The 27,857-nt window shown below is 43.3% G+C and overlaps 1 protein-coding gene across 2 annotated transcripts; it reads left to right on the plus strand.

Moving 5' to 3' along the window:
• Positions 1–970: 970 nt before the first annotated feature.
• On the plus strand, positions 971–27,609 carry Ddb1 (damage specific DNA binding protein 1). 2 transcript variants are annotated; one of them, XM_051193948.1, is made up of 28 exons: positions 971–1,171; positions 2,286–2,434; positions 3,249–3,365; positions 3,670–3,891; positions 5,219–5,254; positions 6,132–6,246; positions 8,152–8,249; positions 9,426–9,584; positions 11,153–11,236; positions 12,105–12,221; positions 12,772–12,874; positions 15,633–15,708; positions 15,791–15,899; positions 17,946–18,124; positions 18,225–18,388; positions 18,466–18,573; positions 18,727–18,934; positions 19,772–19,867; positions 19,959–20,070; positions 21,199–21,322; positions 21,659–21,823; positions 22,122–22,216; positions 23,772–23,942; positions 24,352–24,461; positions 24,715–24,884; positions 24,987–25,089; positions 26,378–26,501; positions 26,867–27,609. In XM_051193948.1, the coding sequence occupies exons 1-28, from the start codon at positions 1,111–1,113 to the stop codon at positions 26,948–26,950; spliced, it is 3,459 nt and encodes a 1,152-aa protein (XP_051049905.1). In that variant the 5' UTR covers positions 971–1,110; the 3' UTR covers positions 26,951–27,609. The 2 variants fall into 2 exon arrangements, with proteins under 2 accessions (XP_051049905.1, XP_051049904.1); XM_051193947.1 differs by lacking the exons at positions 5,219–5,254; positions 26,378–26,501; positions 26,867–27,609 and having other exon boundaries at positions 24,987–25,204.
• Positions 27,610–27,857: the final 248 nt, after the last annotated feature.

The raw sequence follows: 27,857 nt of genomic DNA on the forward strand, positions 1-27,857 counted from the left end.
ACAGAGTAACTTCGTATCTTACATGGATATCACTAATGGTGAAAATGTCCAAAGATCTTCACCTTGCTGCCTGGCCATACCAGGATCAAACCTTCAGTCAGACCTGGTTTAACAGTGTTGTTGGTCTAGACTAAACTCCGCCCATCTCTGCCTCAACTTACTGGGGGACTTTTAGTTAAACTGACCCCCTTAGGCCTCAGCCTCCTCTATACAGCAGGGAGTTAGCGCCCCTGAGGCATTTTGCAGATGCTTTCAGCCTCAGCTGCTCCATGTGGGGGTGGGGGCGCGGAGGCTGTCTGATGAAGCCTGGGGCCTAGATTTCTAGTGCAGACTGCACTGGGCCACCTGATCATTAGGGCTCTTGCTGTGAAATCCAGTGTTGCATTTGCGGTCAGAATTTGTACCGCAGTAAGAACACTAATAGTGCTAGCTGACTTAGTAAGGAACCCTTTCCTTTCTGAAGAAATTAAAGAAGTGAGTATCCAGGACAGCCCCCTCCCCGCCCTCCAGGTGAGGCAGGGACCGTTGTTCTAAAGTCAGTGGAGGGCATTCGATGGGTCTGCAGGAGCTGGAAGAGTTTTAAGCAAAGGAAAGCACGGTTCTAGTCTGGAATGTGCACAGGTCTTTGTCACCTCTCTTCCCTTTCTAGTCCTCCGCAGCCCTTCCATTTCCAAAGGGAAAAAAGTCACGAGGGCTCCTGGAGCTATAGAGGAGGGAAGGAGGCAGAATCGGAGGAAGGAAAGGGTTAGAGGGCACGGCAGGCATCGAAGGGCCGTGCCGGACCACCAGGAAGGGCAGTTGCCATCTGCGTACCCTAGCTGTCCCTCTCATCCGGGTACTGCAGCCTCTGGCGCTAAGGGAAGGGCGGGGCATCGGGGGCGGGGTCTCGCTTGGTTGGCCGCCTCGGGCTCCGTAAGTCCTCCAAGAGGCCAGGTGAGGCCGTCCCGTGATCCTCCGCGCCCGGCCTCTCTGGCCTGCAACGTGTCTCAGGGGCGGAGGCAGTAGCCACGGAGTTTGGCTGTGTGAGGGTCGGGGTTCCCTGTCTCTTCGCTCGTGCCCATCTCTCTGTCGTCGCTCTAGGCTCCTCACGGGCCGGCCCAAGGTCTCAACATGTCGTACAACTACGTCGTAACGGCGCAGAAGCCTACCGCAGTGAACGGCTGTGTGACCGGTGAGGCTGCCCCGGCCGGAGACCCCGGCGAGGGAGGGAACCCGGGCCTAGGGAGGTTGGCGGCCCGGGGGCGGCAGGAGCAAGACTTGGGCCCCGGGAATGGAAGGCGCAGGCAGCCGCGGAACGTCCCTCTCAGCTCGCGGCCTTAAAGGAGCTGTTTCACCACGCGCCTTTTAGGCAGCGCCTTCCGCTGCTATTGAGGGTCCTTTTTTTGCACATAGGAGGTCACTTAGCTTTGAGGACCGGGCCAGGCCCGGTGGATCAGAGCAGAGTATATGAGTTGTGTTTGCTTGGTTGATTGAGCCTCGAAACTGGCCTCGTGTGTGGTCAGGGTAAAGGCGAGATGATGATGGGGGCTTGGGGGCCAGAATTTTCCGGTGGGTGTGCAGGAGGTGAAGGAATTTGAGTTATTTCTGCACCCCTCTCCCCCCCCCCACCTCAAGAGGGTGAGCGGCCTTCTCCAGCAGACCCACCCTTTTGCCTGGGGGTGTTGTTTACTCGAGGGCGCTGCTGGAGAACAAGGTTTGGTTGGCCGGTCAGTGTACAGGCTTTGCCTTGTTTGTGTGCATGGCTCTTTACTGGCAATCACATCCCCAATCAAAGAACATTCATCCTGAACTCAGATTTTCAGTTGAATGTTCAGCCCTCAAACTCGTGTACTTACATAAATACTAATCATGATTTCAGAACAAAAGTTTCTTGTTCGGAAAGCTACAGAGGAGGGCTAAGAGTGGTATTGGTTGATTGCTTGGGAGGCAAAGGGGAGGCAAAGGCAGACAACAGAAAGCTCTAAGAATTTTTCTTCACTTTATCTGGTGAAAGTTCTGGGAGGCTTTGGATGGGAACTCGAAGGAGATGCACATTTTATCCATCAACTTCAATTACAATCTGCTGTTCTGATTTAGAAAGGAAAACAACAGGACCAGCACAAGGGTTTTCGTGTTATCTGTTGAAGGACAGGCTGTTGCCCAGGATGCAGTACTTTTTTCAAAAGCCTGATTGAGAATGTAGCTTGAATGTGTGAAGTGACACATTGAGGCGCCCTGTTTGGCCATTCGAGGTACCTGAAAGACCCATTCTCCAGCTTCAAACGTTAGAGACTCTCTTCTTTCAGGACACTTTACTTCTGCGGAAGATCTGAACCTGTTGATTGCTAAAAACACAAGATTGGAGATCTATGTGGTCACTGCGGAGGGCCTTCGGCCAGTCAAAGAGGTGGGCATGTATGGGAAGATTGCAGTCATGGAGCTTTTCAGACCCAAGGTAAGTGTTTCTAGTTGGGGTAGACAGTAAAAGAACCCATAGTTGTATGTTTTATATGACTGCTTGGGATGGGTGAAGGCTTAAGTAGAGAAATAAAATACTCTTCTTTGGGAATGGTAGTCTTTTTTTTTTTTTTTTTTTTTTTATACAAGCTTCTTATAAGGGGAGATTTATTAGAGAGAAAACTACCAAGTTGGTTCCCTTTTTTGTTTGTTTTATTTTTGTTTTCTGAGACAGGGTCTCTGTGTAACCCTGGCTGCCTTGGAACTCAGTCTAGATCTGGCTGGCCTCCAACACAGAGTAAGGGGTGCACCATCACCGCCCAGCCTTATATCCAGTTATCAACTCTTTCACCATTACAGTTAGAACAATTGTTAACAACAGGAATGTTTTTGAGGGCTCTGTTAGTAAGAGTTTACAGATCTATTGTACCTTTCATTGTTATTACTACAGATTTTTCTTTCTCCATATATTTAGATGAGGGGGAAACATTGTATTCTTTCAGGATTTGGATAGATTGAGATGAATTTAAGATTAAAATAATTGAGTACCTTGCTTATGGAACAGAGATGGAGAACTGTGATACTGCAAGGACTAGATGTTTACCAGCTTCAGTCCTGGCCTTTTGTACATTCCCTTAGGGCATGTGTGAGCTTTAGTACATGTTACAGACTCTGAATATTTTCTCTGTAGGGAGAGTAGAATTTGGAAAGTTCTTTAGAAGCTCAGCATGCTTAAAGAATGTTTAAAAGGCCAAACAGGTTGTTCCTGTTTTTGAAAGAACCTCTTTTGACGTTTTAATGTTGGATTCCAGGGGGAGAGTAAAGACCTGTTGTTCATCTTGACTGCTAAGTACAATGCCTGCATCTTGGAGTATAAGCAGAGTGGTGAAAGCATTGATATCATTACAAGAGCCCATGGCAATGTCCAGGTGAGGTGGCTGCTTCAGGCTGATTAGTTTTTCTGATATCACTGTTGTGATTGAGTGATGAAGAGTGAACTGTCAGGGCATCATAATATGAGATCAGAGAAATGAGAAAGCCCACATGGCTTGAATTGTTTTGATAGTTCAAGGGAAAGTGAATAATTAATCTAGCCACTCATGGGAAAAACAAATGTGTTGTTTGGGCTCCCTGGCATATCAGTGGTCTTAATCTGCCTGGGAAAGCCCTGTACCCAGTATTTTGTTTCTTTGACTATTGAGCTTTTCTAATTCCAGTTTTTCTCCCCCACAGGACCGTATTGGTCGCCCCTCAGAGACTGGCATCATTGGTATCATTGACCCTGAGTGCCGAATGATTGGCCTGCGACTCTATGATGGCCTTTTCAAGGTCATTCCTCTAGACAGAGACAATAAAGAGCTCAAGGCCTTTAACATCCGCCTAGAGGAATTACATGTCATTGATGTGAAGTTCCTGTATGGTTGTCAAGCGCCTACCATTTGCTTTGTCTACCAGGTACAGGATCTGAGAGGGAGAAACTGGTTTGGAATGATGGGAGTGGTATTTTTGCCAAAGGAATGTCTGTCTGGATTTGTAGCAGGGTAGGGAGAAATGTTGACTATTTTCTAAAACATTTTGAACAAAACAGTTATTATGAGTCAGATTTTTTTTCTGTTTTTGCTTTTTTGGGTGTTGTTAATAGTACTTGTTTGGGGGCAGCAAATGCTGCTGGGTTTATAGCAGATTTTAATCCTGAGATTATACTCCAGTTGTAGGCCTTGGGGATTTTATAGAGTGACCTATTTTATCCTTTGTTTGAATCTCTTACCAGCATGCTAGAGGATTATAAAAACTTAGCTGTAGAAAAGTGATTCAGAATTTGCCTTTACAAGCCAACAGAAAATATCTTGGTAATGCCTTACTTTTTAGTCTTTGAAAGAGATTTGGTTTAAGTTTTGTCTAGCACTCACTTTCTGGTGACTTGCTGGCCCTTGACTTCTATTTTAGTCAGTGCCTAAAATTTTAGCAGAGCTGATCCTGGGCAGCTGTTCTCTGGTTCAGATTTGTTAGTGGGGGTGGGGCACAGAGAGGCCGACTAACATGCCAACATCTTGGTAAAATCTCAGCCTTTAACAAAGGAGTAGGCTGCATGAGGTCAGGTTACTTGCCTATGGTCAAATAAACGACACAAGGGAATGATCGTTCGCTTCCATATAGAATGGGAGTATGTGCGCCTGAGAACACTCAAAGATAGCTCTGCAGAGTAATGGAAATGTGCTTTCACTATAAATGCTATAGTCCTGAGACTGATTAACAAGGTGGAAGAAAGCTGCAACTAATTGAGGATAATTTTATTTATCTTATTAGCTATCAGAACTGAAAAAGAAAAAAATTTGAATTTCTCTTCTTTTTTTCAGTTTTGTAAATAATCAGATTATTAAAACAGTGGTGTTGACTACATGGGGCTGGCTCTGGCTCTGCCTGTTCCTAGGCCAGGGCTGCCAATTGTGAATGTTTTTTATTTCTCTGTGTGTCTCAGAGGCCCAGAGCCATCTTCACTTGAACTTTTGTGAGGATAGGTCTTTCCCTGTTTGTTAATGGAAACGTTTTATCAACCAAAAGTAACTGGTTTATGCCAACAGTTGAATTTGATGAATACTAAGCACCTTCTATGTGAAAGGTGCTCCAGCTAAGCACTTCACGGGCTATCACAGTGGCCGAGATGTGCTCCTTGCCTTGAAACACGTGATTAAATTCCTTCCATGGTTTCTTAGACTTTGGTCTGAGCTTGATTGAAGCCATCTTCTGTTGGCTGAATGTCGTTTTCTCCCCTGCTCTTTAGCCTCTTAAAGGTGACTTTGGCAGCCCCAAGACTGATGTGAGTCATGATTCCAAAAAAGGAGGGGAAGAGTCACGATTGAGAAAAAGGAGAGGAAGATGGAGTTGACAGTGGCGGGACTGAAGCATTTTTGACTACCTTTAAGGGAGCAATAAGTTGTATTGTCTCTGCGGTCACCTCTTCAGAATACTTTTGAGAATTGTGTCAAACAGGGTCTGGGTAGATGGCTCAGTGGTTAAAGAGCTTGCTGTGTAAGCATGAAGACCAGAGTTCTTATCCCCAGAACCCTTGGAAAGGAGTGGTGGGTGTGGCAACCTGCCTATAATTCCAGCCATAGAAGGCTGGAGAACAGGGGCTCTCCAGAAGCAAGTTTGCTGATAAGAATAGCTACATAGGCATGGTCTAGGTTTGATTGAGAGACCCTGTCTCAGTGAATAAGGTGAAAGTAATTGAGTGTATTTCCTAACATCAGCCTTGGACCTCCACATTTATTTGCACACATGTGTATGTATATCCCCACACATAAAAAAATGGGGGAAAAGGAATTGTCAAAACAATTCTTTTTAATCTCTTAGATTTAGCTGTAGTGTCTCTCCTTGACAGCAAGTGAATAGCTTACAATACAGTCACAGGGTGTGTCTCTCAGCTATGTGTTACAGTGTGGCAGGTTCAGTTTGCAATTTAAACTTTGCTGGTTGCTTGAATTATTAGAAACAGCACATCCTAGACCCTGCAGTCTGCTCAGAAATTAATCACAGGCTCAGCAGGTGACTGTCAGTATCTTGACAGATAAGAACAGGAAGGTTGGTGTGACAGGATTATCAAATCCTGGGTGGTGGTGGCTTGTCCCTTTCTTACAGGACCCTTACAATCTGGGTCACCTTAGCAACTAACCGTTCCACCCTTTCCACCCAAGGATCCTCAGGGGCGGCATGTGAAAACATATGAGGTGTCTCTTCGAGAGAAGGAATTCAACAAGGGTCCTTGGAAACAGGAGAATGTAGAAGCTGAAGCTTCAATGGTGATTGCAGGTTGGTAGATTTGAGGGAAGTTGTGTCCCCTATGTCTGATTTGGTTCCCTGAGCTTGTATGATTTTACCTTCTTCCCTAAGTTTCCTTCCTAAATGTGTGTGGTTTTTTTTTTTTTTTTTTTTTTTTTTTTGTTACTGACTTTTTATCCTTTTTGTTTCTGGTTTTTGGTTTTTCAAGACAGGGTTTCTCTGTGTAACAGCCCTGGCTATCCTGGAACTTGCTCTGTAGACCAGGCTGCCCTTAAACTTATAGAGATCCCCTGCCTCTGCCTCCCAAGTGCTGGGAATAAAGGCATGTCACCAGGCATATGCTGCCAATTCTAACTTTTTTTTTTTAAATTTAAATTAGAAACAGTGTTATTTTACATATCAATCCCAGTTTCCTTTCCCTCCCATCCTCCTGTGCCCCCCCCCATTGATTCCACTCCCCAGGGAGAGGGATGCCTTCCATAAGGGATCATCAAAGTCTGTCACATCATTTGGGGCAGTGCCTAGGTCTCCCCCCCCCCCTTGTATTTAGGCTGAGGAGAGTATCCCTCCATGGGGGAATGGGCTCCCAAAGTCCATTCATGCACTGGGGATAAATACTGGTTCCCAGTATTTAGTTAGACTACCCAGGTCTCCTACCTGTCACCCATATTCAGGAATCCTGGTTCCATCCTATGCTGGTTTCCTAGCTGGTTGGGGTCCATGAGCTCCCACTTGCTCAGGTCAGCTGTTTCTGCAAGTTGTCTTAGCATGGTCTTGATCCTTTTGTTCATCTCTCCTCCCTCTCTACAACTGGAATCCATTTCAAACTTAAGATTTTCTTTTTTTGTTTCTCCCCCAAAGGTATAACTTTGCTTTCAGGGTACAGGCATTGATTGTAAAACATTGAGGTAGATTTGCAGAGTATTATGCGGAGTTGTATATCATCATTACTTTTGCTAACTGAAGGGAACCGATGGAGCTTAGCTAATCTGACTTCTTTCACAGATGAGGAAATAGTCCAGTGGGACTTGCCCAGGCCTGAACATAAGTGGTAAAGCCTGGGCTAGGATCCAGCCTGTCACTCTTCATCGTATGCTCTTCCCCTTATCTTAATGTTGTCTCTCTCGTCCAACAGGAAAATTTTTAAAATCCTAAAACAAGGGGGTTAGAGAGATGATGGCTCAGAGGTTTAGCGCTCTGGCTCTTCTTCCAAAGGTCCTGAGTTTAATTCCCAGTAACCACATGGTGGCTTACAACCATCTATAATGAGAATTGATACCCTCTTCTGGCCTGCAAGCCTACATGAATGCATAATTACTAAATCTAAAAAAAAATAAAAAAATAAATCCTAAAACAATATTCTTAAGAATCAAGCTAAGGAACAAGAGTAGAGTGGAGACAAGGAACCAAGTAAAAGCCTTTTGTTATAAAAGGTCAGAAGTGTAGGAGAGAAACTGGGTGGGGGAGAGGTGCATGTGGAAGAGGATTGAGAAAATATTCCCTACTCTGCTGAGCTATAAAGCACCAAGAAATTTAAAAAAATATTACCGGTGCCTGTAGAGATTCATTAGCGGCTTGGGAATCACTTGAACCTAGGAGTTTGAAACCAATGTGGACAATGTAGTAAGAGTCCCATCTTAAAACAAACAAAAAAAAGAATGAGTTCCAGGACTAGGCTTGTAGTTGAACAGTAAAATAATCTACTTAGCATGAGGAAACTCTGGGTTTGATGCCTAGCATCACCAAAAAAAGTCAGACTCCACCAAGATTTCTAAGATAGGATCCTCAGAAGTCTACATGTGTGGCAATATTTCTTGGGTTTTGATTTCCTTTCTAAAATAATGATTGTCTTAATAGCTAAACCAGTGCCTTTTCTGCCTCTCTGGGCAGATCCAAAGTACTGAACCTTTTAATGGTGCTGGTTTTCTTCTGCAGTGCCTGAGCCTTTTGGAGGTGCCATCATCATTGGACAGGAATCAATAACCTATCATAATGGTGATAAATACCTGGCAATCGCTCCTCCTATCATCAAGGTGAGCAAGTGTTTACCTTATTTTCTTTGTATCTTTATTTCCCTTATTCTTGATTGGGCTCTTCCCTTTCCATCTGTGAAGAAGAAATTCATACATGTGAATCACACCGGTTACTATGTATGTAACATGTTGGTTACTCTTAGGAAATGTAGGGTGAACCTGATTTTGCTTAGCTTGCTTGCTAACTAGGAGAAATACTGTTTACTCTTTTGAAATATTGCAATATTAAGAAGGAAAAGTTTGAGGTTTAGAATTTACTAGCATATTTGAGGCTTTGGGTTTAATCCCCAGCCGCCAAGGAAAAGAAGAAAAAAAAAAAAATTTTAGCAAATTTTATTGAATGTAGTGCTTTTAGAGCTCAATATATTGATTAATTATATAGACTTTTAAAAGTTAGTCATAATGGGGAATAGAGAGAGGGCTCAGTGGTTTAAGAGCGCTGGCTACTCTTCCAGAAGACCCAGGTTTCATCCCAACATGCACATGTCAGTTCACAATTGTCTGTATTTCCAGTTCCAGATGATCTGATGTCTCTTCTGGCTTCCATAGGACATGGCACATACGTGGTGTGCAGACATACATGCATTCTGGCAAAATACCCATACACCTAAAATTAAGAATTGAAATTATTCTTAAAAATTTTAGGTCTTACTAGTTTAAACCATGAAAGTTAGACCATAAAAGCTTAATCTTAATTTTCTTTTTTTGAGTATGAGTAATCTATGGCAGTATTTGTAGTACAGTGAGTACATATAACTGCTTATTATTGTATTTCCACATCTGGATGTATGGGGTTTTTTTTTTCCATTTCTGTGGTGGGGGTGTTGAACCCAGAGCCTCACATCTTACATACCCTAGCCGAAAGCTATAACAGAGAACTACAACTTAAGCTCAAGTTCTTAAGTTCTTCTGTTTCAGGTCTATATGTGTTTGTTTTTCATAGAATATATGAGTAAAATTTTAAGGCACATTGACTTACCTCTAGAAAATTATCTTCAAAGTATAAAGACTGCCTATTTACTCTTTTGTCTTATAATTTGACTGACTTCTTGGGGGGGAATAGAGTGGCTGAGTTTGGATTAGGCAGTGAGTATCCAGTAGAGTTTGGAAGGAATTATTAATGGCTTCTGGTTTGGAAGATTCTGACTATAATGGCTGCTCCTTCCTGGTTGGCAGCAAAGCACTATTGTGTGCCACAATCGGGTGGACCCTAATGGCTCACGATACCTTCTGGGAGATATGGAAGGACGGCTCTTCATGCTGCTTTTAGAAAAGGAAGAGCAGATGGATGGCACTGTTACCCTCAAGGATCTCCGAGTGGAACTCCTTGGAGAGGTAGGACTTATCCCTCCCTACTCCTGTCTCATTCTCCTAGGTGCTTAGTCACCCCACATGTGTGGTCTTGCAGTTCTACCTTGGCAATTAGGGTAAAGAGTCATTATTGTGGAAGTTGGTTTTTTTTTTTGTTTTTTTTGTTTTTTGAGATAGGGTCTCACTATGTAGCTCTGGCTTTGTAGACCAGGCTGGCTTTGAACTCAGAGTTCTGTCTCCCTCTGCCCCCTCTGTCTCCTCTGAGTACTGGGATTAAAGGTGTGCACCACCACTGCCTGGTAGTTTGTGTGTGTGTGTGTGTGTGTGTGTGTGTGTGTGTTAGTGTTTTTTCAGACAGTGTTTCTCTGTAGCGTTGGCTGTCTTGGAACTCACTCTGTAGACCACACTGGCCTGGAATTGCTTCTGTCATCCAAGTGTTGGGATTAAAGGCATGTGTCACCGTGCTTGACTTGTTTGTTTGAGTGGTTGGTTCGTTGGTTTTGAATGCATTAAATTAATTTGCTATATGAGGATTTTACATGCAGCTGGGAGATATCAGCAGCATAAAAAGAAAGTGAAATGGCTGGAAATAGTGTTGTGCACCTGTGATCCCTAGCACTGAAGCTAAAGCAGTATATTGGCAAGTTCAAGGCTAGCCTGGTGTATATATCTTATTGTGGACCCCACTCCACCACCCCAAAAACAAACAAGCCAAAGACCTAGGTCCTCAGCATATATTACAGTTGTGTGACTTGGTCTTCTTGTGAGACTCTTTTAACAGAGCAGGGGCTGTCTCTGACTCTGTTGGCCTGCTTTTGGAACCCATTCCTCCTACCTTATCCATTCTTAAGAGGAGGTGCTTAATTTCACTGAAACTTGATATGCCATGACTGGCTGATATCCATGGGAGGCCCGCCTGTATCTGAAGAGAAACAGAAGAGGAGGAGTGGATGCAGGGGAAGAACTAGAAGGAGAGGAGGAAGGATCAATTTGGTTGGGATATAAGAACCAAAAAAAAAAGCAAAAATAATAAAATAGAAAAAAAAAAAAGAAAAAAGGCACCATAACACCAAAAAGTAAAAGCACAAAAAGAGGAAAGTATAAAAGGACATCAGATTAATGTTAATGAAATCTGGGAAGAGCTCCCAAGACAGACACTTAATGCTTTTAAAAATTTTATTATTATTTTATTTGGGGGGGGGCACAATTTCTTTTGTAGCCCTGGCTGTCCTGGAACTTGTTTTGTAGACCTTGTTCATATCCCAGCTCTCTTCTGGCAAATTGTTACTTACACAGTGAGTGGCTTTGGAGGTTTCTAATTATTTTGTGTAGACTATGGGTTTAAAGTTAATGCTTGGAACACAAAACAAGTTGTAGTTTTTTTTCTTGGTGGAATTGTGTAAGAAGTGGACAATCACAAAGTTCAAGGATGTAAGAGACATAAGATTAATGTGCCCTGGGGATCTGAAGAATTGTTTACTGAATTATGGCTTGTGGGGGTGGTCTTTCAGGAGTTACAAGGTTAGGTAGGACAATTCTGGTGACCCTGAGGAGTTAATTCTAATTTCTCTGATTTACTGACTTCCTTCTAGACCTCCATTGCAGAGTGCCTAACATACCTCGATAATGGCGTTGTATTTGTCGGGTCTCGCCTAGGTGATTCCCAGCTCGTAAAGGTGAGAAAATATCACCTTCCTGGTTTTCTTTTCACTGTACTCAATTATGTCTCCCGGCGCTTTCTTGTTTATCCACGTCTCTGCTATCTACTTCTTGTTTGATTACTTTAACTTCTTACCTGTGTTTTAATGGTTCTTTAGTAAACATGTCTGGCAGAGACTTTTAATGATGAATGGGACCCAGCTTTAACTCTGAAGTGGGTCATGGTCTAACAGAATATTCCCTTATATACAAACTTTGGACATTCCCCCCAGGAAAATGCTTTTAAACATTTTAATGTAATTGATTTGTTTTTGTTTGTTTGCTTGCTTGCTTTTTGAGTCAGCGTTCCTCTGTAGTACTGGCTGACTTGGAAATCATTGTGTAGACTAGATTGGCCTCAAGCTCTGAGATCTGCCTGTCTCAGCTTCCCAAGTGCAGGGATTAAAGGTGTGTCACCATGCTTGGCTTAAACATTTCATTCATTCATTCATTTTAATATTTATTTATTTATTTTTTGAGACAGAGTTTCTCTGTATTGCTTTGGAGCCTGTTCTGGAACTCCCTCTGTAGACCAGGCTGGCCTCGAACTCCCAGAGATCCACCTGCCTCTGCCTCCTGAGTGCTGGGATTAAAGGAGTGCGCCACCAATGCCCGGCTCGGCTTAAACATTTTAATTTTAAAAACTTTACTGCTTATCTGATGCTTATGCATGAGACTCCAGGTTCGAATTTGCTGCCTGGTTAGTGGGGATGGCTTTGTTTGGCAGCAGTCCCTTCAGTAAGTACCTTTTGGAGTACAAAGGACAGATCTAGCAGGATTGAGTTTCTTTTGGATAATGTGGCCTATTAGGGATGTTTTGTGACTAACATTGTTCTTCCCTCTTAGCTCAACGTCGACAGCAATGAGCAAGGCTCTTATGTAGTGGCCATGGAAACTTTTACCAATTTAGGACCCATCGTGGATATGTGTGTGGTGGACCTGGAGAGGCAGGGACAGGGTCAGGTAAGAGAGTCCTCTGGAAATAGATATTTTAGTTGTCTGTTCAGTTGTCCTTGCTTGTTTATCTAGAATGAGGAGTGTACATTGAAAACAAGTAATATTAAGAGCCTGTTTACTAATCCTGATGATGTGAAGATATTTGCCATCATTGTGTGCCTATCGTAATGTGACAGACTCGTCTATTCATTACCTGTAATTTCATGAGCAACTTCTCTGATATATAAAGTGGGGAAACTTTAAGACTGAGAAAGATGAAGTAATTTGCCCAAGGTCACCTTATAAGTAGCAAGTTACTATGTATGAGTCCAGCTCTTCTTTGAAGTAAACCAGGTTCCCGGATCTAAGCAAGCTTGCTAAGAGCGGTGATAGGAAGTTTTTGCTTTTTGAACTAGGGTATCTTGTCTGTTTGGTAATTTGAGGGGTTTGGAGACCTCTGCTAAGTCTGCAGTCTCAAATCTAGTTCTACAGTAAGGGTCATGGGATTTAGGGCTGACGTGATATAACTGCCCAAGTCTATTGAGAGGTTCTTGAGAAACCTTTTCTCTACTTGCAGCTGGTCACTTGCTCTGGGGCTTTCAAGGAAGGTTCCTTGCGGATCATCCGGAACGGAATTGGAATCCATGAGCATGCCAGCATTGACTTACCAGGCATCAAAGGTAGCCTCTGGTGGACAAAGGATGCAGCTCTTACTTGAGTGACTTTGGCCTTTGGCTTCATAACATGTTGTGAAGGCATTTTGGTGAGAGCTAAAAGAAACCATCAGATGAGGAGTAAGAAAAATCATAATGACAGCTCATGAATAATGCGTGTTTAAAGTACTAGTGAAAACTTTTGAACAGTGGTCAAAATTGGGTACTAGTGTAGAAGAATGTGGAAGCAGGCGCTAACTGTAAGGGAACTGATGGGAAAAGGAAAGGCTATATAGCGAGACTTTTTAAGTATAAACAAGTTGGGCATAGTAATGCACACCTTTAATCCCAGCACTTGAGAGGCAGAGGCAGGAGGGTCTCTGGGTTTTAGGACAGTCTGTTCTACAAAGAGAGCCAGGCCTATATAGAGAAGCCCTGTTGGGGGTGTGTGTGGGGGGTGGGCAATAACTTAAAACCATGACAGAAATGATACCTAACAGCTGTCTCATCAGCAAGTGTGAATAAGCTAACCTTATCTGTTATGAAGGAAAAATGATCACACTAAATCATACGGCAAAACAAGTTTAGGGTTGTGTGCAGGAGGCACAGCTTCAAAAAAGCCAGGCTCTAAATAGTTATGTGGATTTAGAAAGAAAGTGAACATTTCACTACAAAAGAATCAACTGAACCCCTGTAGATAATCAAATGTGTTAAGGAAGTAGGCTATAAGAGGAACAGACTGAAACAAACAACCTCACTGTGAACACATTTAAATAGAAATAGAATTGAGCTGGGTGTTGGCTGCACACACCTTTAATCCCAGTATTTGGGAGGCAGAGGCTGAGGCAGGTGGCTGTCAGAGTTCAAGGCCATCCTGGTCCAGGAGGTCCAGGTCAGCCAGGGCTTCATAGAGGAACCCTGTCTTGAAACCCACTCCCCTCCAAAAAAGTGACCAAATGAAAAAGATATGCCAAATCTATAAATAAAAATCGTAAAAAAGTTCTTTTAAGTTTTCTTTAATGCCTCTCAATAGAGACACCTATAGGTTTTTTTTTTTCTTAGTTGACCTAAATTAGTCCACATAGAAAAAGAAAGAATAGTGAGGGGAAAAACCTTGTGGGGGGGGGAGCGGTGAGAAGAGGCTATCCCTCCCACACACTATTACATGTTCCTAAGCCTCAATTGAAAGTGCAGTTGCTGGTTGGGGGGTGGGTGCAACTCAGTAGTAGAACACTTGCTAGCATGGATGAAGCCCTCGTTTTGACCCTTGGTGCTGCAAAATATGGTATACACCTATAGTGAACCTGCTTAGAGGCTTTCACAGAATTGGTTGACTCTGGGTTATCAGAGCCAACCTGAGTGACATAGCAGAACCATTAAAATTAAAATGGTTGTGTTGATGCATGGACAGGCAGAGTCTGGGGATTCGATTGGTCTAGAAACAGACATAGTTCTACATAAAAATGTGTTGTCAGTGGTGGCATTCCAGTTTAGTGTAACATCTATGAGATTTCAATTAATAAGACTGGGATGACTGCAGGCATTTGGGAAGGAAACGTTTGGGCCTAATATAAAAGAACTAGGGCAAGATATTTATAAATTTCTTTATAATTTTGGAGTGGGAAAGACCATTTATTTTTTTTGAAATATTGGAGAATGAATCTTTACTAGTAGGCAAACATACCCCTTGGTTGTGTCCTTCGTTTTGAAAGATCCTGTTCAAAAGATAGTTTGGAGAGTGATTGAGGAAGGCACCCATTATGAACCTCAGGTCTCTATGTACCCATGTATTTGTATCCCTGCAAATGCACACACATTAAAAAATGTAGAAGCAAAATATTGATAAATTCTGCTCTATGACACATTAAAACTTGCTCAAAAGCTAAGTCAGAAATGACTAGATAAAATAGTTGGAGTTCATCTTAAAAGTCTTTTCTTCCTAACTTAAAGGGTTTCTAGAAAAAAACATCACATTCTTGTTCCCCAAATTGGTAAAAGATGGCTAACAGGTTTCACTTACAATAAAAAAAAAAATAAAAACCAAATGTAAATGAGCTAGGTGTAGCATAAGGATGCAGAGTGTGAGGTCAGCCTGAGTTCCACAGTCAGACGTTGTCATTGGTATGCACAGACTCCCAAAAGAAACAGTAGTAGCCCTCTTTATCCGAAGTCTAAAACACATGTTAGCTGGGCTTTAGGAAGTAAACACACTCTATAATTTATAGAACGACGGTCATCACCAAGCCAGGTTTTGTGATTCTCCCACAGCTTCTCCATGGCCTTCAATATGCATTGAGTGGGAGACTTGCACTTCTTATTGATTCATCTGCCCAATTAAGTATTCTTATACAGGAAATGAGACAGTCTTGATAGAGCTGTTGCATGTATTGTTAAAAGGCAAGGTGTATGGTAAACAAATCTTAATTCTGTAGTAAAAACAGTAGTATGAACAATAACTCCTGCTGATTAATAATTAGGGGGATAGGTCAGAAGAGGTGTAAGGTGAGACTTTCTGTATACTTTTTTTAAAAAAGCTGCTGCTGGGAACTTAACTGGTGCTTCACATTCTAGGTAAATGCTCTGTCATTGAGTGTATTCCACAGCAAAATATCCAACAGTTTTTAAAATGTGACTTCTTCAGAGTCTAAATACCAGGAAGGGACAGAATGGATATCAACTCAGGACTGTTGTGACTCAAGGGTTTCTGCCCCTCTCATTGCATAGAATGTTCCCTCTTGGGTGCTGGTCCATAGTATACTTCTTCATGCTTCATTCCTTGTTCCAGGTTTATGGCCACTGCGGTCTGACCCCAGTCGGGAGACTGATGACACTTTGGTACTCTCTTTTGTGGGCCAGACAAGGTAAGGACAGGTCTGGTGCTGATGAAGGTGCAAGATTGGGAAGCTGATCCCATACTGACCTGAGTTTTCCATTCTGTTGCAGAGTTCTCATGCTAAATGGAGAAGAAGTGGAAGAAACAGAACTGATGGGCTTTGTGGATGATCAGCAGACTTTCTTTTGTGGCAATGTGGCTCATCAGCAACTTATCCAGGTAAAGGGTTAGAGGGAGCAATGACCATGACTTTGATCTGACCCAGAATGCATGTGTAGCTGCTACTAGATTTTAAATTAATTTGTTTTTATGACAATAAAAACAATACAGATGTTGCACGTGTATGTGTGGAGGTGCTGAATATACCTGATTTCTTCTTATGCAGAGGTAACTCTTTGAAGTAGATCGTTTTAGCTTATTAATTTACATTTTCTTCTGTAGGCTGGGATTATTATATTCTGTTTTTAGCATAATGATGTCTTTTGAGACACTGTTTTCTGCCTTAATTTTAACACTGACAAAAAATATTTGCTCTTTGTTTGTTTGAGACAAGGTCTCTCTACATAGCCCTAGATATCCTGGAACTCAGTATGTAGACCAGGCTGGCCTTGAACTCTTAGAGATCTAATTGCCTCTACTTTTCAAGTACTGGGATTAAAGGCATGCCACCATGCCCAGCCCCACACAAGAATATTTGAGAAAAAAAAATTGGGAAATAGTAAACCACAATGGGTGACAAAAACAACTTAGTCATATGTTATGTTTTGTTTTTTCTTTTCTTTGTTTCTTTTTCTTTTTTATGGTTTTTCGAGACAGGGTTTTTCTGGGTAGCTTTGGAGACTATCCTGGCACTCACTCTGTAGCCCAGGCTGGCCTTGACCGCACAAAAATCTGCCTCCCAAGCAATTTAGTCATATGTTAACACTCATGTTACTGTTGGCAGGCATTCGAGTGTATTAATTATGCAAAGCACTTGATCTGTGCTGGTCTTTGCTTGACATCAGTCTTTACAGTGGGGCAAATGACGATCAGTCTCTTCCTTGAGAATTTGGTTTCTGAGCACTTTCCCAACACTCACCCATCTTTTAATGTTTGGGGTGACCTGATGCCCTTCTAATTTTTATACTCTCCTTCTTGCCATCTCCAGAGGTCTCTCTAGTGGTAGGCAGGATATGTTAGTGCCTTAATATTAAAAAGCTGTTCATCTTTACCCACTGGTTTTCCTTTAGCCAGTTGGCAGTAGTAAACTGCTAAAAATCCAGAGGGCAAGTTCTGTAAGTTTGTGGGCCAGGTGTGGGGAGAGTGCAGATAATGAGTGTTTGCTTTGACAGTATTATCTGAATATTTGTGTGAAGATACACTGGCTCACCTATCATTAAAAATCTTTCATTTCTAGTCATGTTGGGTAAGATGGATTAATAGTCATAGTGTCATCCTGTTTTTTATTAGAGTTGGAGTAGGGTTTAGCTTAATGATAGTTTGTGTTTAGTATCCATGAGACCTAGGCACCAAAACAAGTTATAGTATAGCTTTGCAGCTATTACTGAGGAATTTTAAGTAATTTTAACGACTTGTGCCTAGTAGAGAACACGGTTATTTTAGAGATTAGATTTTAATGATAAGAAAAATTGTGAGCCTGGTGGTCCCTGGGTCTGACCACATGCCCCAGCAAGCTTCATAAAGTACAAACTCTCTCCCTCTCTCTTTTTCTCTCTCATACTCGGGTGTATAAGCATTAAGTAGCATTAGGTCAATTTTCATGAGTAAAAGTGATGTCTATTGTAGTTAAATTTTTGAGAGACTTTGGGGGAAATTACACAGATTTGGCTATCCATGTTGGTGAGTCATCCATGGATTCAAGCAACTGTGGATTTAACAAAAATCAGTTGTGAATTGTGTCTGTATTAAATACACATAAACACACACTACAGTGTGTAGGGGTGATGGTAGCATTATTCCCTAAGCAATGTTTACTCAGTATTTACATTGTCTTAGGTCTGGTAAAGTGATCTGAGTTTAATTCTCAGCTCCAGAACAAGTGACCTGGTGATGACTTACAGGATATGGAAAGTTACACATAGGTTAGGTGCAGATACTATACCATATATGAGAGATTTGGGCATCTGCAGATTTTGGTATCCTTGACAGTCCTGGAACCAGTGGCTTGACCATATGGAAGAAGAACTGTAGTTTATTAGTGTTCTAACTAGGGAGTAGCACTGACCCCTTTTTGCAGATGCTTGGAGATATCTGTTCTTTCTCTAGATCACTTCAGCATCTGTGAGGTTGGTCTCTCAAGAGCCCAAAGCTTTGGTCAGCGAGTGGAAAGAGCCTCAGGGCAAGAACATCAGTGTGGCCTCCTGTAACAGCAGCCAGGTGGTTGTTGCTGTGGGAAGGGCACTATACTACCTTCAGATCCATCCTCAGGAGCTCCGGCAAATCAGGTGCATGTGTGTCTTTATGTCTGCTTAGTAGCTTCTGCTCTGTGGAGCCTCTTTGGTCTCTGAATTCCTCCCTCTACCATATTCATTCCTCTTTGTTTAGCCACACAGAGATGGAACATGAAGTGGCTTGCTTGGATATCACCCCATTAGGGGACAGCAATGGGATGTCTCCGTTATGTGCCATTGGTCTCTGGACAGACATCTCAGCCCGTATCTTGAAGCTCCCATCCTTTGAACTACTGCACAAGGAGATGCTAGGTGGAGGTATGTGTTATTGGTATCTTGGGTTAGGATCCCAGTCAGGATATGGAACAAGAATTCAAAATCCCTCTTTCCCACAGAGATCATTCCTCGATCTATCCTGATGACCACCTTTGAGAGCAGCCATTACCTCCTCTGTGCCTTAGGAGATGGGGCTCTTTTCTACTTTGGGCTCAACATCGAGACAGGTGAAAAAAAAAAAAAAAAAAAAAACACTTGAAGACTCTTTCAGAAATAGTAGTGCTAGTGGCTCTGTGATCTCAGCTTTAGAATGTGGCTTTGAGCCTTAACCAGGCACCAGTTGTCCTGTTTCTTCCCTTCTCATGCCATACTTTCTTCAGGTTTGCTGAGTGACCGCAAAAAAGTGACTTTGGGCACCCAACCAACAGTGTTGAGGACATTCCGTTCTCTTTCTACCACCAATGTCTTTGCTTGCTCTGACCGGCCTACTGTCATCTATAGCAGCAACCACAAGTTGGTCTTCTCCAATGTCAACCTCAAGGAGGTGAACTATATGTGTCCTCTCAACTCAGATGGCTATCCTGACAGGTGAGTCTATGTTCTTAAGAGGAGTCACTGACTGAGGCCATTGTGTTTTCCTACCCTCCTCAATGTTCCCAGCCCAGCCTAGGTTTTTTTCCTAGTATCAAAGTCAGTAAATAGCTGTGATGGAAAATGTGGGGCGGGGATTTTTTTTTTTTTTTTTAATCAAAAACATCTACAAGCTTTTGCAAGGCTGTAGTATGTGAGTGAGGTGGTATAATGAGTAGTATAATCCTGAAAAGAACAGCACAGGGATTTTTTTGAGTCTTCAGATTCTGAGGTGATTAGGCTTTATAATCCGTATGTTCTAGAATTTTAAATTTTAGATGGTCTTTTTCAGGGAAGAACATGGGGAATGACAAAGTTTCACTGTCTAACTCTGGCTGGTAGGGAACTCAGAGATCCATCTGCCTCTGTCATCTAAATGCTAGGATTAAAAGTGTGTGCCACCACACCTGGCATTTTAATTTAGAACTAATTAGATTTAGTGATCATTATGTATGTATTCCTCTAGTTCCACTCAGCAGTCATGGGGGAAGTTACTCGATATAAATAAATTGCTAAAAATACTTGCTAAAAATACTGAGGGGCTGGGCCAGCCAGTGAGCCTTTGGTATGTGAGGTTCACTCTCCCACTTTGAGCTTTGATTCTTAACCCTAACCAAAGCTGTTGGGCCTACTTAGACCAGTTATGTAAGACCATTGGTGGGCCAGGCATCAAATTAGTGAATTGGCATGAATCGGTGTTGACTCTGCTGTGGAGCAAGCTGGATCATTCTGTCATAGGACAGAAGTCCTTGTGGTCCTTGTGAAGTCACTCTCAACTGCAACCCTTCTTTTCAGTCTGGCATTGGCCAATAACAGCACCCTCACCATTGGCACCATTGATGAGATCCAGAAACTCCACATTCGCACGGTTCCCCTCTACGAATCTCCCAGGTGAGTGCAGACTAGAGGAGATGCAGAGGGAGCTAGTAGATGTGTCTCAGACTTTTCTGAGTGACACTGTTGTTCCATACTTGTTTTGCAGGAAGATTTGCTATCAGGAAGTATCTCAGTGCTTTGGGGTCCTTTCTAGCCGCATTGAAGTCCAAGACACTAGTGGAGGCACAACTGCTCTGAGGCCCAGTGCCAGCACCCAGGTGAGGACAATAGGCAAAGGAGGGTGGCAGTAGGATGGGCAAGCTTTCTGCAAAGGTGTCATAGGAAATAATAGGGCTTTGCAGAATGTGGACTCACCTTTGCCATTGTAGCCTCAAAGACAGTGTGCTTAGCTGGGTTACAATAAAACTTTACATGCAGACATGGGCATGTAACTCAGTGGTAGAATACTTCACTACATGTCCAAGCACTGGCTTCCGTGCCCAACACTACGTACACAGAAAAACTCTCATTCCAAACTTCACAGCTGTTGCTTGGTAACCTTACAAACTGATCAGTTCTTCTTTTTTTTTTTTAATCAGTTTGAATGCGTGTATAGTTTAGGGTAGAGTAGTATAGCAGATAATAGTATGATAATGAAACCTAGTAGAATCGGTTTTGAGTTTTATTGCATGGTGCATGGTTTTGTTTTTTTTTTTTTTTTTTTTTTTTTTTTTCCCTTCTTTGGTCTGTCAAACAAGGGTTATAATAAGATAACCAACCTTAAGAGGCACTTAATTCATTGGAGATGGGGTGGATCATTTTCTTTCTGCACTATATATCTGATAGGATTACTACCTCCCTTAATCCAGAGTACAAGATCTTCTTGGCATTTATATGTATGTATGAATGAGAGTTTGTGTGAACACAGGTGTCGTGTGTGCCTGGTGTCTGAGGAGGCCAGAAGAATGTCAGATCCCCTGGAATTGGAGTTGTAGAGGCACCAAGTGGGTGCTGGTTCCTCTGCAAGAGCAGCAAGTACTCTTAACTGCTGCGTCATCTCTCCATCCTCTTCACTCCATTTTTATTTGAAGTGACTTCCTGTTACTGGTGGAGTCCATCACTTTGTAGGTTGCCTGAGTTCATCTTTTTGTTTTGCACGATTGACTTGCAGCATTGCTATTGAATTGTCTTCCATGATCCTTGGATTTTGGGCCAACATGTCCTTTGCATGTGTGATCTGGCTCTTTGCCTTCAGGTTCCAATGTGTTCTCTGACACACTATGTTCACAAGGCTTTGCTGCTCTGTCAGCATCAGCCTTCTTGTTCATTCTCCACGCACATGCCTTGTGCACCTCCAGCCCCTGTTCTGCTTTAAGAGGGATGGCATGCCTTTTCTCTGTCGGCAGGCCCTGTCCAGCAGCGTCAGCTCCAGCAAGCTATTCTCTAGCAGTACTGCTCCTCACGAGACCTCCTTCGGAGAAGAGGTGGAGGTGCACAACCTCCTCATCATTGACCAGCACACTTTTGAAGGTGCAGATGAGCTTTTCTGTCCTATTCACCTACATCCTCTCTGTAAATGAGCCTGTTCTAGTATCTAGAATGTTTCTGGATTCTGACAGGGTGGTAGACTCTTTTAAGATGAAAAGCAAGACTGGGGGTGATGCAGAGAAAACACCACTGATACCTATATGGAGTGTTGGGCATCCTGTCATTGGCATAGGCTAGTGGGATAGAGAATCTGAAGAGGCAGGGGCAGCTAGTGGCTCACGTTCTTATACTACCTAAGCCACAGCCTCACAGAAGCATGTGATCGTGAGGGGGAATGGAGGTAAGTATCATCAATCTGTCACCTCTCTCTTCTCCTAGTGCTTCATGCCCATCAGTTTCTACAAAACGAGTATGCCCTCAGCCTAGTCTCCTGCAAATTGGGCAAAGACCCCAACACATACTTCATTGTGGGCACAGCCATGGTGTATCCTGAAGAGGCGGAGCCCAAGCAAGGCCGTATTGTGGTCTTCCAGTATTCAGATGGTAAGTGGGCAGTGCCCCGATTATGAGGAATGTGAAATTTTGGGAAAGCAGGTAGCCTCTTAAGATCTCAGAGCCTAAGCAAGATGCCTTGGAGTGAGGCAGATCTTGGTACCCACTGGAGTCACTCCCATTGTTTTGTGACTTGTGCTTCAAGCTGTGTTTCATGTCAGTGTACTCTGACTCTTGGTTTTTCATTTGAGAGGTTGCAGGCAAACTTAAGCCAGAGGGGCATTTTATCTTGATTAGGTAAAATGTAGGCTTATAAAAGAAACTAAAGAGTATCTCTTCTGTCCCCCAGGAAAACTACAAACCGTGGCCGAAAAGGAAGTGAAGGGGGCTGTGTACTCTATGGTGGAGTTTAACGGGAAGCTGCTTGCCAGCATCAATAGCACGGTGAGGTCCATTGCATGTGGTCTTGTACTTCAGGTTGCACACTTTTGTTCCTCTCTTAATAATACTTTTAGGAGTTGCATGTGTATTTTAGCAATAACAGAAGAGTAGGAATAGAGAGTAGATTCTGAGCTGGAAATTGGGGCACTGAGGTTGATCTGGGCTTTGGATGGATTTGGTTATGGGAACCCCTCCCTATGGTTTGGTTTGGTTTTAGATTTGATTTTTTTGAGACATCATCCGTCTATATAGCTCAGGCTATTCTGGAACTCACTATGTACATCAGGCTGGCCTTGAGCTCACAGAGATCTGCCTACCTTCTCTGGAGTGCTTGGACTAAAAGTATGCACCACTGTGTTAGGTCCCATGTTTTTTGTTAGATCCTGAGTGTTAAGCAAGGATAATAAGGGTTGTGGCCTCTGTAGAGAGGTATACAATATCAAAAGAATATTTCATTTAAGCACAGTGAACCAACCTATATTATTCTTAGTATCCTTTAGTGTATAAGTAGGAAAGATGTGTAGCTTGACAAATATTGGAAGGCTCTTTTCTGCGAATAGTAGTCACCAAGGAGTATAGTCCTATTGTAGGGGTGAGGTGAGAACTAGGTGACTGTTTCAAAGTGTTTCAGAATGTGGACTTCAGTACTGGAAGAACATATGAAAGCTGCTGAAGGGGATAGCATGGAAGGAGAGTGGTCCTTCATTGCTAATGAAGAAGCAAGGAGGGCCACATTTCAGTCTAGATGAAGGGAATGTGGTTAGTGACCCCTGCTGATTGAGGTTTGCTAGTCAATGCATTTCTTCCTCAAGATTCTTAAGAGTGCAAATCTAGGGGACTAGGACTCTTGGGAGAAAAAAAAAATTAAAGAGATCGTGGCTTATACATTCTGCCAAAGAGTTTATAGATATGCAGAAGCTGTGGTGAGATTATCTGGGCCCTGAAGGATCTGCCAGGGAGGCCTGTCAGCTCAGATAAGTTAATGTGGAGCCCTGGGCCATGTTGAATACTGGTTATGAAGCACCTTCATTCTTTTGGAGAAGAGGTTGAATTTAAAGGATTGCGTTATGGTTTTTTGTTTGTTTTTGTTTTGTTTTAATTCTCCTTGGGGTTTTCCATTGTTTGCTCTCATACCAAAAAAAAAAAAAAAAAAAAAAAAAAAAAAATGCAGGAATGAACAAGTTTGAGAAGGGTTCAGATAGGCAATATTTTTCCTTTCTGGTTTACAAAATTGTGTTGATGACTTTCTCTTTCTAGGGATATTTTTGCAGCTTAGTTACCAGACTTTACACACAAAAGAACATGATACTTACAATGTTAACATTTACAAGATTGTCTCCTTTACTTAGACTCCTTTTATGTTAAATCCTATTCCTAATTTTTTACACTCACTTTATATATTCCTATTTCAGTGTGTGTATACATGCTGAAATAACTGTTCACTCTAATACCACATAGATGGTTTTCCAACCTTCTCTTCTCTGTAAGGAGTAGATTGAGTGGGGACAGTTATTCCCCAATGGCTGGCCTCCCAGGCTTACGTCTCTTGCCTTCCCAGGTGCGGCTCTATGAGTGGACCATAGAAAAGGAGCTCCGCACTGAATGTAATCACTACAACAACATCATGGCCCTCTACCTGAAGACCAAGGGTGACTTCATCCTGGTGGGCGACCTCATGCGCTCAGTGCTGCTGCTTGCCTACAAGCCCATGGAAGGAAACTTTGAAGAGGTAGCGTAGGGCTTGAGCTCAGACTTCTTGCTTACAACATTACACTTTGCCAGTGTTGAGTGGCAAAGAATAGTATAGTCCAGTGGTGAGCGTCCTCCCTCAGCCATGTTCTGTTTTCTGTTTCCATGAAGTGTTTTAGAAATCCCCTCCCCCACCTTGCCGATCCTGAATCAAAATAAGCTCCATCTTTGGGAAATTACAACCAATGGCCTGTGCTGGCCAATTTCCAAGTGCGGTGAGGAAGAGAGGGGGTAGGACTGAGAGAGAATCTCTAAGGTGGCCATTATTATACCTAGGGCTGCACCTTCTGCAGATAGGGCCTTGGCTTCTGACCAAAAGCTTGATGAATTTCAGAGTTGGGTTCCATGCACACTGCAGACTATACTTATTATTCCTTGTTTATTTTCAGATTGCCCGAGACTTTAATCCCAACTGGATGAGTGCAGTGGAAATCTTGGATGATGACAATTTCCTGGGAGCTGAAAATGCTTTTAACTTGTTTGTATGTCAGAAGGACAGGTGTGTGGCCTTTACAGGAACATGGCTAGGGCTGGGCCTTTGGGTCTGTAGGGCTGTGCATGTTGGGTGCTGTGTGGGGCTTTAGTGTGCCCCTTGGTGGGTAGAATTTCCTTTCTAAGACTCAGAGGCTTTGTAGACTGCCCTCCAGATGGTCTTCCTAGCATATTCAGCACAGACTATCTTGTCAAATGTGGTTCTTCACTTAGGCCTCTTTAGCAGGTGGGTTCAGAAAGTGATATCTCATGTCTTTCAGTGCTGCCACCACTGATGAGGAGCGGCAGCACCTACAGGAGGTTGGTCTCTTCCACCTGGGCGAGTTTGTCAATGTGTTCTGCCATGGCTCCCTAGTTATGCAGAATCTGGGCGAGACTTCCACCCCTACACAGGGGTCGGTGCTCTTTGGCACGGTCAACGGCATGATAGGTAAGGTCACTCTTGTAGGGTACACGGAGCTGCAGCAAGCTTGTCCCCGGTTTGTCTAGGCTCTGAAATGCTCTATAGCTCACTGCCCTCTTCTTTCTTCAGGGCTGGTGACCTCACTGTCAGAGAGCTGGTATAACCTCCTGTTGGACATGCAGAACCGACTCAATAAGGTCATCAAAAGTGTGGGCAAGATCGAGCACTCCTTATATCCTTTCTGCTCAGAGTACTTGTCTGCTGGAAAGCACATTTCAGCACATTCAGAGAGCTGTGCTTATCTTGCACTGTTTCTGGAAATGTTTCACTAGGCTTCTGCACAGAACAGGGTTGCTTTTGTTTTTAACCTTATGTGTGCATAAGGAAGACAGGGGTCAGCCTCAGGTATCATTCCTCAGGAGATGGCCGCCATGGTTTTGGAACATTATCTCTTACTGGACTGTGGAGCTCACTGTGTAGGCTAGACCTGTTAGCCAGTGAGCCCCAGTGGTCCTCCTGTCTTTGCTTCTCCATTGTTGGGATTATAAGCATGTTCGCCATGCTTAGCTTTTTCATAGGTGCTAGGGGTCAGACTGAAGTCCTCATGTTTGTGCAGCAAACAACCTTACTAACTAAACTGTTTCCTCAGCCTGTCTTTGCAAGTTTTGAGTGTAAAAATTTTCAGATGCCAAGTGGTAGTGCACATCTATAATTCCAACACTCAAGAAGCAGAGGCAGCTGAATCTTTGTTTGAGGCCCACCCAGTCTACTGAGGGAGTTCCAGGACAACCTCCAAAGCTACAGAGAAACCCTGTCTCAAAAAAAAAAAGTTTTGCTCTTTTTTTTCAGGCACACACAGTAGTAAAGGAGGTGGTGTGTAGTGAATCATCAAGCTGTGTTGGTCCATCTTGGTTGGAATATGCAGTTATGTTGAGTTCCTCCACTAGGCCTACCTTAAAAAGAGCTCAGGTCACTGTAGGAGTACATCCTTTGAGAGATCAGAGGAACAGGAGAGTGAAGCAGCTGAAACTCAGAAACTAAAGGATCACCAGAATTCCTTCCTATGCAGGAGCAGTTCAGGTCCTCACAGGCAAGGCACGGGAAAGTGCCTGCTTATGTGACTGGCCCACGGAGGGGTACTGCCTGGGTATTTTACTCAGATGCAGGTCTTAGGATAGCCTGCTTTCTCCCTAAGCATTAGTTTATTCAGGGGTCTTGAGTCTTAGACTTGGGTGGGTAATCTGAACATCAAATTCACCCGAAACAATTTTTAAGACCATCCGTATTTTCCTGGGCTTTGCCATAACCTCTTAAAGGTAACCCTAATTTGAGAACCATTGGATTAAGCAGTAACTTTACATTTTCTTAAAGTCCAAAACTGTCCAAAAGTAGTATGAGTTTTAGTAGAAACATTGTTTCCTGTTCACTCCAACTCCCCCATTCTTGCTCAGAGGTGGGGATGAGTGAGAGCAGGAGTGTTTGCAGATAAGCTACAATTCTTTAACTCAACTCTTGTCCACCTGGAGATCCTTTCACACTGAGCGAAAGACAGAGCCAGCCACAGGCTTCATCGATGGAGACCTGATTGAAAGTTTCTTAGATATCAGCCGTCCCAAGATGCAGGAGGTTGTGGCAAACCTTCAGGTGAGCTATGCTATGTTCATGCTAGGCCTTGTAAATAGGTGTCATTCCTAGAGACTTGATGACTCCAGGTTTTTCTAGAATTCACTGGGCTGGCGGCCCTTTGTGGCCCTCCGTAAATCCTAAAGAGGATTCTAAGGGAAAGATGGTGTAATTGAAGTGAGCTCGGGAGGGTGCTTTTGGGAGAGAATATTCAGTAGTGGAGGATTCATAGTCAGCTTGACTGCCAGATCCCTAGGGGCTAGAGCTAGGTTTTTGGTGAAATCTTTTTTCCTTGCTGCAGCAATGGTGGACAGTGGGCATCCCCTAGCCTGCTGAGATGACAGTGCCTTCTTATCTTCATGGCCCTTCTCCCTGTCTTGTTTCAGTATGATGATGGCAGTGGTATGAAGCGGGAGGCGACTGCAGATGACCTCATCAAAGTTGTGGAAGAACTAACTCGGATCCATTAGCCAAGGACGGGCTCTTTTCCTGACCCTTCCTAAAGGCACTGCCCTCCTGTCCTCCCCTCCCTTCCCTACCCTTGTCTTCTTGGCATGGGAGGCTTTACCCTAAGCCACCTGCCCCTAGAGCCACAGCTGACCTGTGTGGAAACAGGGCTTTTTATAACTAAAACCAGTTCACTAGAGACCTAGGAATGGGCTGAAAGTGGAATATTTTCTCCTTGGATTTTTATCAGCCATCACCTTGGACCACCAAGCTTTGAATGGTGTTGTCAGTTGACTCCTTCTGGGGAGGACTTTTGCTGCTCTTTGGCCAAAAGGCAGCTCTGTTCATGTATGTGTGTGATACCCACACTCATGCTTTGTCCTCTGTCTTATGTAGGTTGTGGGTGTGGGGAGGTTGAGGTAGAGGGAAGAGGGCCGAGAGGGTTTCATTGTCTTGAAGTGAGAGCTTCCTTTTGCTTTCTTCTCTTGCCTCTGAGAACATCAGCCTGAAAGCCTACCAGGCCATGGGCTGCCTGAGTGGAAACCTGGGATGGTGGATAATTCCCAAGCCACAGCCCTTTTGTCTCGGGGAACTCCCTTCTTCACAGAGAAGGAGGTAGGGGGCTGTGAATTGGTTGTTAGTTTCTGAATTTTACCAAATAAAGTAGAATCTAAAAAGAAAACTGTTTCTGCCTTTTTCTCCCTCTGCCCTGATGTCCAGCATCCCAGGTATACTCTGTTGGCTGCAGAACTAAGTTGCTGGCATCTTCTGTGTGGTAGCTGCAGTCACAGAGCATGCTTCTTGGAGAGTAGGATTCCAAGGAAGATGAGTGAAATTCTAGAAGCATAGCAGTTATTTTGGGTGTTTCTGATGGCAGTGAGGCGGGCTTGAGGCACTGTGTGTATATTACACAGCCAGCCCCAGGTGCTG

The sequence above is a fragment of the Phodopus roborovskii genome, unplaced genomic scaffold (assembly GCF_943737965.1).
Source record: "Phodopus roborovskii unplaced genomic scaffold, PHOROB, whole genome shotgun sequence".
NCBI lineage: Eukaryota > Metazoa > Chordata > Mammalia > Rodentia > Cricetidae > Phodopus > Phodopus roborovskii.